At 36.2% G+C, this 17,014-nt stretch overlaps 1 protein-coding gene across 6 annotated transcripts in view; it reads left to right on the top strand.

Moving 5' to 3' along the window:
• Window positions 1–17,014, top strand: part of PPP2R3A (protein phosphatase 2 regulatory subunit B''alpha) — a 32,048-nt gene that overhangs the window by 7,521 nt on the left and 7,513 nt on the right. For all 6 annotated transcript variants that reach the window (XM_034439673.3, XM_034439675.3, XM_087872165.1 and 3 more), the window contains 9 exons: window positions 4,121–4,381; window positions 5,550–5,653; window positions 9,794–9,896; window positions 10,273–10,347; window positions 11,909–11,995; window positions 12,316–12,472; window positions 14,315–14,363; window positions 14,680–14,769; window positions 15,370–15,545. In XM_034439673.3, the coding sequence (XP_034295564.2) occupies window positions 4,121–4,381; window positions 5,550–5,653; window positions 9,794–9,896; window positions 10,273–10,347; window positions 11,909–11,995; window positions 12,316–12,472; window positions 14,315–14,363; window positions 14,680–14,769; window positions 15,370–15,545 (1,102 nt within the window). The remainder of the gene's footprint in view (window positions 1–4,120; window positions 4,382–5,549; window positions 5,654–9,793; window positions 9,897–10,272; window positions 10,348–11,908; window positions 11,996–12,315; window positions 12,473–14,314; window positions 14,364–14,679; window positions 14,770–15,369; window positions 15,546–17,014) is intronic.

Raw genomic sequence — 17,014 nt, 5'->3', positions numbered from 1 at the left:
ATAAATTTTAAATAATTTTCTTTTTATTGAAAAAGTTTTACAAATACCAATTTTTCCCCATTTCCCCCCCATCCCTCCCTAACCCCCCCCAACCCTCCCCTCCTCCAATGACTTCCCCAAGGTGAAATCCGTCCACATTGTATTATAACATACTTTACCACCCCTCTATTCTCCCCCCTGTGCACCATACATTTCTACATAACAATAAGCTATATTGCCCCCTATATACTATACATTTCTACACAACATTCAGCTAAAAGCTATCTGGTACTTCCTAGTTTGATATTTATGCTGCACATATTCTATCCATTTCTTCCATTCCCATACATAAGTCTCCTGAGTCCGGTCTTTTAAATATGCTGATATCTTCGCCATTTCTGCAAAACTGGCCATCTTCAAAGTCCATTCTTGAATTGTAGGCATATCATCCCTTTTCCAATATTGACCAATCAATAACCTATCTGCTGTCACCATGTACAATATCAATTTTGTTTCACCCATTGAAAAGCCCTTAACTATACCCAATATAAACAATTGAGGAGAAAATTGAATTTTTTTCTTCAAAACATTTTGCATAACCCACCAAATTTTTATCCAGAAAGCCTTAGTTTTCTTGCATGTCTACCATATATGATAATATGTAGCATCTAAGCAATCACATCTCCAGCATTTTGGTTGAACATTAGGATACATGCATGACAATTTCTTAGGATCTAAATGCCACCTATAAAACATTTTATAAAAATTTTCCCTCAAATTCTGCGACTGTGTGAATTTAACATTCTGAACCCGTATTTTTTCCCACATTTCCATCATAACTGGTCCTCCAAAATTTTGCGCCCATTTTATCATACAATCTTTAACCAATTCATTTTCTGAATCTCTTTCTAACAAAACATTATAAACCCTCTTGATATGCATTGGGCCTCTATCTTTTATCTGTCTAACCAATTCTTCTTCATGCAACATTAGATCAGTTTTTTGATCTTCTCTCCATCTCAGTTGAAGCTGATTATACTGTAACCAAGTTAGATTAATCCCTTCTTCCAACAGTGTGTTTAATGACTTCAATTGCCATTTGCCCCCATCATTAAAAAGTACTTCTTTGTATAAAAATCCCCTGAGTGACTTTATATTTATATTCCGTATGATATGGCCAAGATCCAACCACAACGGTATTTTATAATCCCATTTGAGTCAGTGCTTTAAATAATTTTAAAATAAATTTAAAAATAAAATAAAAGCACAGGTAAACCTGCTGTTAGTGATTTGAATGACACTTTAAGAATAAAAGTGCTTATATTCATTTTCCATTTTTACATAATAGTTGGTTGAAATATTTATTAATTATCCCATTTTCAATCCAAGTTTTCAAAAAAAAAAAAAAAAAAAGAGGAGGAGGAGGATTCCTGCCATTTTTAAATGATAATTGTTCCAAGATGCCTGTTTTTCATGAGAACTGAAATCAGTTTTAATATTTTTCCCCAAAGCCCAAATATGTCTACCTCTCCCTCCGATATGTCTGTTAAATCAAGATTTTATTTATATTTAGGATACCAAGGATGACAATTTGCATAATCAGGTCTTTTTTGTTCCTACATGAAATTAAATACATTCTCTGGGTTTCAAGTACTGTACCAATTTTGGTAGCTCCATTCTTAATTTAATTTAAAAAGCACATTTTTTAAAAGCTCTGATCCTAGGAAAGATGTCTACTTTAAAGTGTTGTTGTCTTATCTCCAAACATGTAAGGAAAATATTTAACAGCATGATAGTTACCCTATAATAATTATATCTCTTTTGGACAGTAAGAAGCTTTATTTTTTTAACCACATGAAAAATAAAAACTAAAAGAGACTTCAACCTTTTTATATTATATTCTAATCAGAAATATCTGTGCTCTTATGGTGGCATCTATAGATTATGGTTTTGATTTCAGTTGAGATTGATAGCTAAATTTGCACCTAAAATTTCACCATGGAACATCATAAAATACGTATCTTGGAAGGTGATATATTTAGCTACCTCTGCAATAAATCTAACTTTAGCACCACTGCTAGTAGTGTGGTAGATGCCTCCCTTCCCACAATACCTCTGCTCTGTTACCAGCCAAGGACAGCTTGTCTCACTGTCATGTAGCCAGCAGGGACAGATTCTGTGTAGATTATACTTCTTGATAAATAATTGGTAAATAATTGGTAAAGGGCATTTGTGCTCAGGGATTCTTTGAATATCAAAAAAGGGAGTCCACTGGCCTTGGGATGAGATATAGGCAATTCTTTCTGAGAATAAAAAGACAAGGTATGTTTCACTTAGAACTTCTTGAACTCCTGCCCCCTCTCACACAAACAAATCAAGAATATAGTTGAAGTGATACCTGAAAAGGACTTTACATCTTTGCTGGGAAGAACAATTTTCTGAGGAAGTAACAAAAATGATGATCAAGGATAGATCTCTGCGAAGGGACCCTGATTTACGAGGAGAGTTAGCTTTCCTTGCAAAAGGCTGTGATTTTGTTCTTCCATCCCGGTTCAAGAAGAGGTTGAAGTCATTCCAGCAAGCCCAGGTTTGAATGTGCTTTACTTTTTCTTGTAAAGAAATTTGTTATCTCTGTTTTAGATGAGTAGTTGAAATGGTTTCTTCGCTTAGGCTTCTCTATTTTCAGAAGGTTATTTGCACCAGATACCTATTGGTTTAAAAATAGGTCTTCCAAGCTTAGTACATAAATACCTGTTGGTAAATAAAAGGAAACAGGTATTTTTCCTTTTGGTATTTTCTTCTTGAAGGTGAAAATATTAAAATAAGTAAATATTATTAGTAGAACATGGTAACAAATTGACTTCTGTTCGTTTTTTAAAAAAAGAAATGGTCCTGAGCATTTCCATGTATTATGTATGTTACCAGCAATGTGTGACAAATTGGCATTATATAGAATGTGTAAGAAATCCATTAAATGTGTGACATTTTTAGGCAAAATGTGAAATGTCTGTATTATTTTAATATGCTATATACTTTCACTAGGCATTATATATAATACCTAAGCATTGTGCAGAATGATAAGAACTATTTAGGTAAAGTATGAAAAGAGAGTCATGAAAAGGGTTAAAGTTAAGGTAAAGGTTAGTCCCCTAATTCTGACTCTTTATTGAAAAGATGTATATGAAAATGAAAAAATGCAAAATACAATACAGGACTTTCTTACTGAAAAATATAAGAGAAAAAAAAACAGCATTGACCTACTTGCTGCAACAAGGAAGGCTAGAATTGTCTTTTTGCAGGAGTCTTTCATACTTTTCTGGTTTGCCTTTTGCCATTGCATAAATGCCTAACAAATATTAAGTATTTCACACTTTGACGTCCCATTTCTGGCACTCTATAGATTTCTATAAAATGCCTTATTTCACACATTGATAGTAACATACATTTTGAACCACATTTAAAATGTATGGGGAAACAAACACTAACTATTAAAATAAGGTGGCTAAGGAGATTGAAGTTGTTCCCAAATAATATTCAATTAAAAAAGCTAAAAAGATTTAATAGTATAAACAGTATAAAATGTTTCAAAATAAATGTCAAAGAAAACTAGCCCCTTGCACTACCCCTTATGTGGAAAAGTAAAGGAAACAAGGGCATGGACCAAACACACCATAAAGACATAAGTAGCAGGGAGCTCTAAAAAGGAAGAAATACTTCTGGTAGCAAAATACATTTATGAATTTATTGGTAAGACTCAGTGGCTGTTTTTTAGTTACGGTATATTATTGGAAATTAGATGCTTGATTTCTGTCCTGGAGAGCTTTGGTTAGATGCTTCTTTAAGAACTTTTTAAAAATGTAATGTACAGTAGTAGTACAATAAATGCAGTGTTTACAAGAAGTTGTAGTATATACAGCTCAAGTATTTAATCATATAGGATGAATTGTCAGTTTATTCCTAGAATTTCAAATGTTTTAAAACTGTTGTACTTTTCTGAGAGATAAGACTGTTCTGTACACACACAACTTGTTGTTGTTATTTTTACTATAACTTTGTTTTGTTCATTGGAAAGACTATTTTTGTACATTCTTAGTTCAAATTTTATTGTATAAAAATAGTAATTTTGTTTATTAACATTTAGGTACAAAATAAGCAAGAGAAAAAACCGGTGACACAATCTCTAACGCCTGCAAATTCAACTATCACCCCACAGTCTCTACTGTCTACAAATAAAGAAACTCTTGGTGCTCCTTTGTCCATAAACATTCCTACTTTCTATTTTCCCTATGGACTTCCAAATATCTGCAATAATCAGGATGAAATTATTATCAAAGTTGAAGCAGCCTTTTCAGAGTTTGAAGATAAGAAAGTTCCCTATAATGAAATGGGAAAAATTATAAAAGTAAGCATAATTATCTTCTGAATTTATGGATTATTCAAAGCTGGAGTCTCTTTTATAATATAGGTAAAATAATTATTAAAGAATAAGGAAGTGTTTGGATGAAGCGTATTTTAATTTTGTGTTTATGGCATGAAGTCATGAATGAATACAAATTCTGGTATCCAATAATCAGAACCAGTGGTGAAATCTAAAATTTGTTACTACCAGTTCTATGGGCGTGGCTTGGTGGTGAGGTAATGTGACGGTGGGCGTGGCCAATTTTTTTTAAAAAAATTTAAAATAATTTTTTCTACAACCTCTTCGGCGAAGAGGTTATAAAAAAATGCTTTCAAAAGGCTCTGACGATCCCAGCTGAGTTGCCTGATCGGCAGAGGCTTTTTTTCTTTTAAATGCCTCTGACGATCCAAGCTGAATTGCCTGATCAGCAGAGGCTTTTTTTCTTTTAAAAGCCTTTGACGATCCCAGCTGAGCTGTGCGATCATCAGAGGCTTTTTTTTTTTTACTTTTAAAAGCATTTTTTTGGCCGAAGAGGTTGTAGAAAAAATGCTTTTAAAAGTAAAAAAAAAGCCTCTGATGATTGTGCGGCTCAGCTGGGCATGGGGGGGGGCAGGGATTTTTGCTACCGGTTCTCTGAACCACCTGCCTCCATCACTACCGGATCAGGTGATCCTGTCCGAACCAGGAGCATTTCACCCCTGATCAGAACACATCAGAACAAGAAGTGTTGGTCATTGAGCAAACACTAGAAGATCCTCTATTTTAGACTAAGAAAAATCTGAACATCATAGATTTAGGTTAGAACTGGTGAATGATCAGGGAAGCAAAATCTTCTAGATAAAACCAGAAGGTAATTTTGGGTGGTAGCATAGTAAAAGGACCTATACATTCTGGGCAAGAAACAACAGGATAACATCCCTAGATTTATCATCTTCACCATAGATAAAGATTTCTAAATGATTTTTTAATAAGATTTTCATTAAAAGTTTAAATAATAATTCAAATAATAAAACCATTTTTTAAATAATGTCTGTGAGATTCAACTAACCATATAATGCACTGCATATAATTTGCCTGGGTTTTATTTTCCAACATATTTTAATAAAATGGCTTGAGAAAAATAATGTCTTTTCCTGGATATTCACAATATTTTGTTTTATGCTTTTTACAGATATGTGGCTGTCCCCTGTACTGGAAAGCTCCCATGTTCAATGCATCTGGAGGAGAGCAGACAGGATTTGTATCTGTACATTCATTTGTGGCCATGTGGAGAAAGTGAGCACAGTGTAAAAATATTCTCTTAAAACAGGGATCTCCAACTTATTTGTGTGCTAGGTATTTATAATTTTGAAGGCATGCCCAGGGTACTACTGCTAGTTGCCATGATAATTATATGCAATTAGAATGCTCCTTTTCTGTATGTATTTATCAGTGTATGGTATTCTTTCTTTCTACTTCCTAGTCTGTTTTATCTGGCTTTCATTTAACAGGATTTCCTAAATTACTCTGAAGAGATTTCCTAAACATCCCTCACTTCCTCCAGCCTTTATGCTGAGATTTGTTCACTTTCCCTATTGGGATCTTCAGTCTTTCCTCTTCAATCCTCCTGCTGGGATTCTGCATTTCAGCACTGTTTTCCCCAACTCTCTCAACAACCTTCTCCAACCCAGCCACTCCTTCTCCCAGACCTACATTCCTTTCACCCACCACCTACCTTACTATGCTTTCAACATCTACTTCCCATGGGTTTCTAATCTCGTTGTTGTTTTCTCTGTCTGGGAAAGCAGCAGTGTTTTCCAGCACTGTCTTCTTTAAGGGCAACTCCATGCTGCTTGAAAGTGGTTTAAGGTCAACAGATACCCCTTTTACATCTATTGATTTCATAATGCTAAATCCCTGTAGAAGAAAATATAATTCAGTGAGGACTTTGCTGCAAACTTTTGCACATTTCAAAGGGGAAAATGTCCTTTATTCTCACTTCACAAATTAAGGGGAAGAAGTTTGGTCTAGTGGTTAATGTACTAGGAGATTGTCCCTGCCTTAGTCATGAAAGCCAGCCGGTTGATTTTGGACCAGTCGCTCTCTGTCAGCTCAACTCATCTCACAGGGTTGTTTCTGTGAGGAAAAAAGAAGGAGGAAGATGTGTTGGACATGTTTGCTGCCTTGAGTTATAAGGGCAGGATGCAAATAAATAAATAAAATTGCTATCTCCGTTTTGGATTCACATTATGACATCTATTTTCTGTATGTAGAGCAAATCTGAGTGGTTGTTCTAAGAGGAAGCTGTAATATTAGTAAATGAGAGATAGTTCTGAAATAGTGAGATGAAAGTTCCCACCAGTGGGAGAACAAAATGTAACATCTGTAAAGCTGTTCGCTGCAAAAGAAGACATTAGTTTTCTTGTAGTTCAGATAAAGCAGCATGAAATTAGAGGGGAGAAAAGGACGAGCTATCAAACATAGAAAGCTATGTTTTTGTTCCCTGGAGATATTACTTGATCTATCTAGGGCATGTAGGGCAAAGAAAACTGATTTCACTTTTTTTAAGTGAATCAGATTTTAACATATCAGAAATCATAACTGTTTACAGGTAGTCTTCATTTAGCAACTGCCTTGGACAGCAACCATTTACAATTATTGATAGATGATTTATCCTTCCATAGCAGAAAATTCCTAGATGGTTTTTTTAACTTATTGTTTTGATGATTGTTCTAGTGTTTTCAAGATTTTTTAGCGATTTTAGTTAGTGTTATAATTTATCATTTTTAAGTTGTTTGATTATATATTGCATTGACAAATCCAAATTTAAAGGTCAGCATATTAATTTCTGAATCAAAGAAATATACTGTCAGCGTTCCAGAAAAAAACCCACTTCAAGTAAAGACGCAGAAGCAAGCATTTTCCAAAGTCCTCTTTACTAGAATAGGCAAACTGGCGCATCTGGGGAAACCCGAATCTGAAAAGCCCGGGTTTTCCTTCAGTAAGTCAAAGCTCCCAAAACCATCCCCTTTTCCACCAAGTCGGTCACATGCTCCAATCAATGTCCATTCCATCCCAATCCAGCCCCCTGACCACTCCTCCTCCAGATGCGGGATCGCCCTGACCTTGACCGACAGGAAGAATGCTATTATGTCTACTAACCCCCCTCCTATTTTCCCACACATGAGAAGGTGGCAGCATTGGAGCTTCCAGCCTAATATGGCTTCCAAAGCTGACATGTATATTATTAGACATTTTTAAGACAAAAATATACATTTTGATTCCCATGATCTTCTGTTAATTTATGTACTTTCTAATAAATCTTTGTACAATTATAAAGTACTTCAATAGAAAAGAATATATGTATTGTAGAGTTGAACTGTGGTGTTGTTTGTGCTCTTCAACCTTATTTATTTGCAGACATTTCATTATGGATAATTAATTAAATGATAATGAATATTTCATTATCCAACTATGTAACAATGCCAGTGCTAGTGAGTGTGGAGTTTGCTCCCTGTTTATATATAGTAGCTTGCCCTGCCACTGTTCATGGGGGGTATTTTTTCTTTAGGTAGTTCTTGATTAAGGTATTGTTTTCTGCATGATTGTCTGATGTTAAAGTTTCTTTGTTTCTTTCTTACTGCATCTTTTGAATGTTTACAAACCATTTATACACACCTTTGTTTACATACCACTTAAAAACCATTCAAAAAGATTCCACATAAAGCACTAGCCCTCAGCTGGCATTATGTCAATAGAAGTTGCTCAGTTCTTTTTATTTTTTTCCCCATGAGATTGAATGTGTGTGTGTATGTGGGTCCTGAATTACATAACTTGTGAAACAATTAACAATTCCCCACCTGTGGTAGCTTTTTACTGAATCAAGAAAGGAATGTAAAAGGGTAGACTACATACTATACATATTCACATTTTTTTTTACTTTTATTTATTTATTTATTTTATTGAAAAGTTTTAAAATGTTTTACAAACAAATTTCCCCCCTCCTCCCCCCACCTATTCCCTTCTCCCTCCCTCCCCCCCCCCCGACTTCCCAGAGCAAAATACAGGGTATTGCATTTAACAAACATAATCTAACATAAACAAACTAACTATAAACTCTTAACTCCCCCTTACTCTTTAACTCCCCCATAGGTACCAAAATATCAAAGTAAAAAAAAAAATCATCTAAATATTTCATTCATAAACTATTTGCAACTTTTTAGTCCCATATTTGTTTTGTATATAGTCAATCCATCTTCTCCATTTCAGTACATATATTTCATTCGAACGATCCTTCAAATATGCAGAGATTTTAGCCATCTCCGCCAAATTAGCTACTTTTAATGCCCATTCTTCAATAGTAGGTAGTTGTTCCTTCTTCCAATATTGTGCCACCAAAAGTCTGGCTGCAATTGTTAAGTTCAAAATCAGATTAGTCTCTATAACTGTACAGTCTACAGTTATACCCAATAAAAACAGTTGTGGAGTAAATTTTACCTTCCTTTTAAAAATATTTTGTATAATCCAATAATGCCTTAATTTTCTTACATGTCCACCATATATGAAAATACGTTGCATCATCACATTTACATCTCCAACACGTAGATTGTAAACTCGGGTACATACAAGCTAACTTTTTGGGATCTAAATGCCATCTATAAAACATTTTATAAAAATTTTCTCTCAGGTTTTGGGCTTGAGTAAATTTTACATTTCTAACCCATATTTTCTCCCATACATCCATGGTTATTGATTCTCCAAAGTTTTGTGCCCATACATATACATATTCACATTTTGTAGGGAGTTAGGAAGATGATGGATATAGCCCAGATCTGTTACCAAAGCAACGGGGAAAACATGGCTTAAGTCCAAAATAATAAGAAGGCATGTTCATAAGACTCAGGTAGAAGATTTTCTAATTCACAATAGTATTTGGGGGAAAGGATGGGGGAAAGTACAGTCAGACTTCCAAGATATGTTTTTATAGCCAATATTAATAAGAGTAGTTTCAAATTTGTGTTGAGTTGATTTTTTGGTTTGGTCTAAATAGTGGGGCTGACATACGTGCATACATGCACTTAGAAAGATATAGATATAGCTAGATTTATACTTTATTATGGCCTTAGTTATTTATGTAAATTTTCTTATTATTATTGCCATATACGAAATAACAACAGTAACCCTGCACTTAAAGGCAGAGGTTGCTGAATGTATCATGTAGCTATGGCTCTATATTATAGATGCCAGGTTATAGCAGCCTTGCTCAGTTTGAGAGCCTTCTGGATTTATAGACACTAGGTTCTAGAATTCCCCAAATCTGTCCATATTTCAAAAGTGCCAAGATTGAGTAATGCTGAATGAAGCTGAAATCATAGAATGTTTTTCCTTCTTTGGATTGACTGGAATGCTCTTATACAGTTTACTTCTTCTTTGTAGGATTCTACACAACTGTCATGATGATGCATCAAAATTCATTTGCCTTTTAGCAAAACATAACTGTAACTATCTGGAACAAGAAGATTTCATCCCAATACTGCAGGTATGTTTGACCAGTCCTTTAAATTCCAGCCTAGAGCTTCCTACCAATTACTGAGATAGCTCCCCTTCACCGGATGAATTCAGCTGAAAGCAGGATACAGTGTCCATGATTCTGCACATTTGGATTCTGCAGGGAATTGTGTTTGATAGCCTGTTTGGGGCCTTCCGGTGCCAAGATTTTATGATTCCATGGTGTGACAAAAAAGTAAAGAAAGTCCAACTTCCCTCCTTTTCTTGTTTCTTCATAGTTAGAGGAAGTTAGCATAGTTTATCGTGTGGTAAATGTTTATTTTACTTTCCCCTAGTCTCCCTTTAGGTACTATGCTAGTTTATGGTTATGATGTTTTTTTGTACTTAATAATTCTGATGTATTTCAGGATATAGTTGAAACTCATCCAGGACTGACATTTCTAAAGGATGCCCCAGAATTTCATTCCCGCTACATTACTACGGTATGTTGGCTACATTATTAGTTTCATTATTTGTAGTGAGATTGAAACATGACCAGTGTCAGAAGTAAGAGAAATTCAGGTTGGCTATTTGGCATTGATTTGTTTCAACTATTTAATTCTTCCTTATCTTTCACATCTGGTTTGCTTCTTTTTTTACACATTTTGCTCAGTTCTTCACAATTATAATCAATTCATAAAATGAATAGTTCTTTGTGGCTGCATATCCATATAGGTTTTTTTTTACAACATTATAGAAATAGTTTACCATGTTTTCGTTTCCAATCTACTTATGAAAGGAATTTAGTGAATGCAATTAATATAGCAGTGTTTCTCAGCCTTGGCAACTTTAAAGATACGTGAACTTCAACTCCCAGAATTCCTCAGCCAGTGCTCAAATAGCCAGTTCTTATCTTTAAAGTTCTGATATCACTAAACCTATACAACTGATGGACTGTCTTTGTCACTGTGATTGGATCAGGCCTAGTAGGGAATTTCATGGGACCGTATTTGAAAGTTTTATTCCCGCAGGACTTCATAGTAGTATAAATTCTGATTAATGGTTTGATATGGAATCAGTTAACTCAGAAAGGTTGTGGATTTTCCTTCACTGGGTGCATTCAGATGAAGGATAGACCTGTTATAGCTGTATTAATTTGGATTCCTAAATTGATCAAAGTATTGGACAGGGCTGTCAGGGAAAATGGGGTGGGTTTATTCTTTAGGGCACCTGAGGGCAGTACAAGAAGTGATGGGGTAGAAGTGCATTAGAGGGAGATCCAACCTGGAAATAAGGAATAATTTCCTGACAGTGTGAATGATTAATTGATGGAACAGCTTGACTGCCAGAATTGTGGGTGCTCCATTGTTGGAGGTTTTCAAGAAAAGATTGAACAACCATTTGTCTGGGATGGTATAAGGGCTCCTGGCTTGGACAGCTAGTTGGACTAGAACCGTGATGGTGAACCTATGGCACGCGTGCCACAAGTGGCATGCGGAGCCGTATCTGTGGGCACACAAGCGTTTCCTTAGCTGAGCTCCAACACTCATGTGTGCGCCGGCCACCTGATTTTTCAGCCCTTCCGGGCCCACCGGATGTCGGGAAATAGGCTATTTCTAGCCTCCGGAGGGCCTCCGGGGGAGTCGGGAAGGCAGTTTTTGCCCTCCCCAGGCTCCTAGAAAGCCTCTGGAGCCTGGGGAGGGTGAAAAAATGGGCCTACTGTTCCATCATTTGCCAAAAGTTGGGGGAGTGAGGTCACGCGCGCATGTGCGGGATGCATTGGATTATGGGTGTGGGCATAGCCGCCCGCAAACCTCCCGCGCTCACCCCATTTTTGGCACGCGACAACAAAAAGGTTAGCAATCACTGGACTAGAAGATCTCCAAGGTGTCTTCCAGCCCTGTGATTCTATGACTTGATGGCCCTTTCCAACTTTGAGTCTTTTGTATTTTTCTGATTAAACAAAACTCAAAAAAAGAACATAGATCTATACAACTGTCATGATGATGCATTTTATCTTTAATTTGCCAGTGGTTTTGAGTTGTATATTTAATCTTTTTCCAGGTTATTCAAAGAATATTTTACATAGTGAATAGATCGTGGTCTGGAAAAATATCATTAATAGAGCTGAGGAAAAGCAACTTTCTGCAAGTATGTTAATTTTTTGCATCCATATGAACAATATGAATTAAAATATTTAGTGTATTTTGCAATTCAGTTGGATTAGCAATAAAAATGTTATGCATTCTGGAAAGATAGGCTTATTTTAAATATGAGGGAAATACTAGAGGTATGTATCTAACTAGACATACTAGATAGGAAAATTCTAGTAATCTGTTACTGATTATTAGAATTCTTCTATTTAGTACGGCATAATCATCTAAAAATGTAGGCTTTTGTTAAATATACCAAGTTTCTGGTATTTTCGTAGCATCTTTTTATGTAGAATTAATCCATTCTCATCTTTTCAGACTCTAGCCCTCTTAGAAGAAGAGGAAGACATTAATCAAATCACTGATTATTTTTCTTATGAGCACTTCTATGTTATTTACTGTAAATTCTGGGAATTGGACACTGATCATGATCTCTATATCAATCAAAGTGATTTGGCTAGATACAATGATCAAGGTAAGGAAATTCAAATGCAAAAGAACATGTTATTATAAATATACTATGCTTTTGTCCATGTGTGTGTATGTGTGTTTGTACATTTAGACAAAGACACACAATCCTTACGGGAATTCATTATCAAACTTAACTAACTTCCTCCATTTTTTACTCCTTTTCCTATATAGCCTCCTATTTTTTTAGTTATTAACTGCCATTCAGAACTGGCTTATAGGAAAACAATCTTTATTTTTATTGGTGTATGGATTGTCACTGCTGAAGTATATAAAGGGTAGCTCAAAGCAAATCGTTACACGAAATTATGTGTTTGTCATAACGTTGCAAAAGAAGATAGGTGAAAATAAAAACAATCATAAACAGAAACTAAATCCAAACTTCATTATTGTCAAATCCTGTAATAATGCTAATTTTTACCTGGAAAATTTGTTTTTATCCTACAGTTAATGAAAGCAAGCAAATGGTCACAATTTTAATATTTGACTGAACATTTCAAATTAGTGACATGCTGTATGGATTTATCTTAATGGCTCTTCTACATATTAAAAAGAATTATTGCATTAAAAGATTGAAACGATTGAAAGGAATTCAAACCTAAAATAATCATAATAAATTGATGTGTAGTAAAGACACACCAATATATATAGTATACAGGTAGTTCTCAAGATATAACAAGTCATTTAACGGCTGTTTGAAGTTATGACAGACTCTCCCAAAAGTTACATACAACTCTGTTTCAAATTTACAATGGCTGCAGCGCCCCCTGGGTCATTCGCTTTCAGAGACACTGCAGTGCCTCTCTGCATCTCTCCCACAACATCCTGCCATGATAGTACCCCACAGCACTTGGATCTGCTCCCCGTACCTCATGGAAGCAGCCATCATTTTCAACACTCAAATATTTCCTTGTGGAAATGGCAGCTGCTTTCAGAGCTTTCTGCCCCAGTCAGCTGGATGTCAGGAGATTGCAAACTTCTCTTGGCTTCCTCAAAAGCTAACAAGAGCCAGAAGAGGTTTGCAGTTATTTGATAGCCAGCTGATTGGGGCAGAGGCCCAGCCCACAACTTGGCTTCATCAGCCAAGCACAGAAGCTTGTTTGGAAGCCTCTCCAGCATTGGCTCATGGCATTGGACCTTAATCTAGCTAGGCCCTTTCCCCCCTCCTTCTTCCCTCCCCACCATTGAATTGGTTTTGGCTATGGAAAGCTTTTTGCTGCTTGTCTGCCTGCTTTATGGACCCAGCTGAGTGGAGGCCCTCCCAAGGTCTCCCCCCCACCTCTGAGGTACCCCATGCATGCTTAATGACCTTTGCATTCATTTAACAGCATCAGAGAGAGTAAATTGTTAAGCTAGACTGTCTCACTTAATGGTTGTCACCACTTGCAACGATAATTGACAGGCTCCATTTTGGATGTAGCTTGAGGACTACCTGTATCTAGGAAAATGTATAATGATAATGCTCATGTTGAACTTTGCATTACAGTTGGATGTTGTTGTATGCGTGTACTAGTCTTCATATATCTTATTTTTATGAATGAGATAAACATTCCTAACTATTTGTCAGGCTCTAGTTAATTCAAACAGTAATCTGTTTCTCAAGCAGAGCCTTCTAAACAAAATTTATTGAAGTGAATCAACGGAACTATTTTTCATAGGAATCTGTTTGTTTTCTAAGACCTTTGGGTGGTGCTTTTGTAATGCCTTTCCAATGGTTTTTCTGTGGTCTAGCAAGCAGTCAGGTCCTTTTATCAATAAAATATGAGCTTTTGGTAGGTAATTTTTTACATAGCTGTCTCCCGATCAGCCTACAAATTACCTCTTACGCGTTTGTTTTTTTAATCTACAGCTTTGTCAAGCAGAATTATAGAAAGAATATTCACTGGAGCTGTTCTTAGGTAAGTAGTAAAATTGTTCCCTCAATTAGGGAACAGTTGGTGGTAAACACCTCTCATTGCATTTATTGCACTAAAAGTCAACCCAGAATCCTGATTTCAAAGTTGTCGTGTTAGTAATATTAGGATAAGAATCCAAATCTGTCTTCAGTTTAATAAAACATTACTTTTCCATGAATTAGGTAATGGATAACCTTAATACATTTTAGGAATAGAAATTTTGTCTTTTCTCTTTTTCAGATCGCTCTGTGATTTTTAAAAATTTGCCTCTGGTTATTTTTTAATTAAGAAATTAACTACGTATTTTTATATATTTTAGAGGAAGTCAAGAACAAAAAGAAAACCAGATGAGCTATGCAGACTTTGTGTGGTTTCTGATCTCGGAAGAAGACAAGAGATGCCTCACAAGGTATAATAAATATCTAAAATATAAACAGTATGTGATAACTATTTTCTGTATTTGGCTAATTTCTTAGTTTATTGTACATTGTGTGAGTTTGCTCTTGAACTGGTCCAAAGATAAAAGAAATACAGAATGCACCTACAGCTTCACTGATTACCAGCCACAAAATTAACATGAGAAGAGCTTTAAATAGGAGATAATTTACCTATAACAGAGTCTTGTATTGTAAAAATTATCTTTATTACTAGAGCCTTCTTCCAAGTTATGTATTCTCATTCTCTGTGTGTTGTTTTTGTCATATAAAGCTTTTATCAAGCTGCTAAAAATAAATGTTTTTCCATCCAAAAACTCTTTCAAAGATATTGAAAGTCAGATTTAGGATAGGATAGAAAAAGAGTACAGAATTTTCTACTGAACAATTGAGAGTATTATGTATCTTAGCTCATCGTCCGAACTTCAAGATACCATTTCCAGTGCAACCTGTCATATGGGAAAGTCCAGACAAAGCTTTATTGTGTACTATGTACATGAAAGTCATCACCCAAACTTTTGTTACCTGCTGCCATATTATAAAAATGCATGTTGATTCATCTCTTTGTTTTGTAGTATTGAGTACTGGTTCCGATGCATGGATTTAGATGGGGATGGCACACTATCAATGTATGAACTTGAGTATTTTTATGAGGAACAGTGTGAAAGGATGGAATCTATGGGCATTGAACCGTTGCCCTTCCATGACCTATTGTGCCAAATGCTTGATCTAGTAAAACCAGAATATGAGGGTAAGAGCTATTATATGATAATTTTTCTTCCAGGTCATTTTGCTCTGTTTTGTTTTTTTAGTAAATTTGATCTTATGATGCTTTAAAGTGTTTTATGTCTTTATAGAAATATGCCCCAAAGTAGCTTTCACACTAGCTTGCTAGTCTTTGCAGCAGGGATGTCAAACTCGATTTCATTGAGGGCCGCATCAGGGTTGTGTTTGACCCTGGGGGGGCCGAGTGGGCATGGCCAGGGTGGGCATGGCCAGCTCAACATCTGTTTTTGGCTGCAACTGCCTCCAGCCTTCTGGCAGCAAAAATGGAGCTCGGGGGGCAGGGGCTGCGCATGGCTTCCCCGAGCTCCATTTTCAATTGTGATGGCCTTCTGCAGCCCTCTGCAGCGAAAACAGAGCTGGGGGGGGCTGCGAGTGGCTCTCAGCTCCATTTTCACTGGCAGAAGCATCACAGGACGGTCCTTCATTACTTCCAGGGCATCCCCGCGAGCCAGATCTAAGCACCCTGCAGGCCGGATCCACGGGCCTTGAGTTTGACATCACTGCTTTGCATCTTCAACTTGTTCTCTGATTAATGTGAAAATCACAAAAATTATCCTGATCTACCATAATATGTAATATGGAATTTAGTTAAGTCATTCAGACATTTGCAACTCCCTCTACAAGTAGATGTCATGATTAAGTGTCTAATAGCTGCATTTATGAATGTTATTTTTAATGGGATAATAACTCCCTACAGATATGTCATTTATAATGTGAGGTGATCATCCATTTACTCACAAATGAGACACAGTGCTAATTACAACACACATCACATTGAAAGCAATAGTAAATCTCTCCAAATGGGCATTTTTGAAAGGCATATGACAAAATGCACTGAGTTCTTTTTGTTAACGTATCTAAATTCATTCTTAACAATTAATCCTATAAATAACTTCATCCAAAACAAAAGTCCTCAGTGCTAACAAGTAATCATGTTATTTGAAATCATCCTGGTCAATTCAATCTACCTGGAAAAAACTATGGTATTAGCAGTGCCCCAATATAAGTTTCTATGTTAGATCTCCAAGGCCCTCCCCCACCCCTGAGGCACCACCTAATCAGTGGTGGGTTGTCCCTGGTTCGCACCGGTTCTACAGAACCGGTAGTAAAACCGGCGGAGGCTCCACCCACCAACCCCGACATCATCAAAACGCTTCTGTGCCTGCGCGCACCACACGAGCAAAGCAAGCACACATGCTCGGCCATACTGCAAACCGGTAGTAAAGGTAAGTAGAACCCACCCTGCATCTAATCCACTTAACAACCTGCATATTTGTTTAAACAATTCATTGGGGAGAGCAGGGATGGGGGAAATCATTAATGAGATGCTTCACTTAATGGCTGCCATAACATGCAATCATAATGGGCAGGCTCATTACAGTTATATCTCAAGAAATACCTGTAATAATAATGTTACAGCCGATGTGTAATGTT

The sequence above is a fragment of the Pantherophis guttatus genome, chromosome 6, assembly GCF_059756535.1.
Source record: "Pantherophis guttatus breed Tessera chromosome 6, ASM5975653v1, whole genome shotgun sequence".
Lineage (NCBI taxonomy): Eukaryota > Metazoa > Chordata > Lepidosauria > Squamata > Colubridae > Pantherophis > Pantherophis guttatus.
Note: the sequence above shows the minus strand (reverse complement) of the source record. Positions and strands in the feature narration are given on the sequence as shown.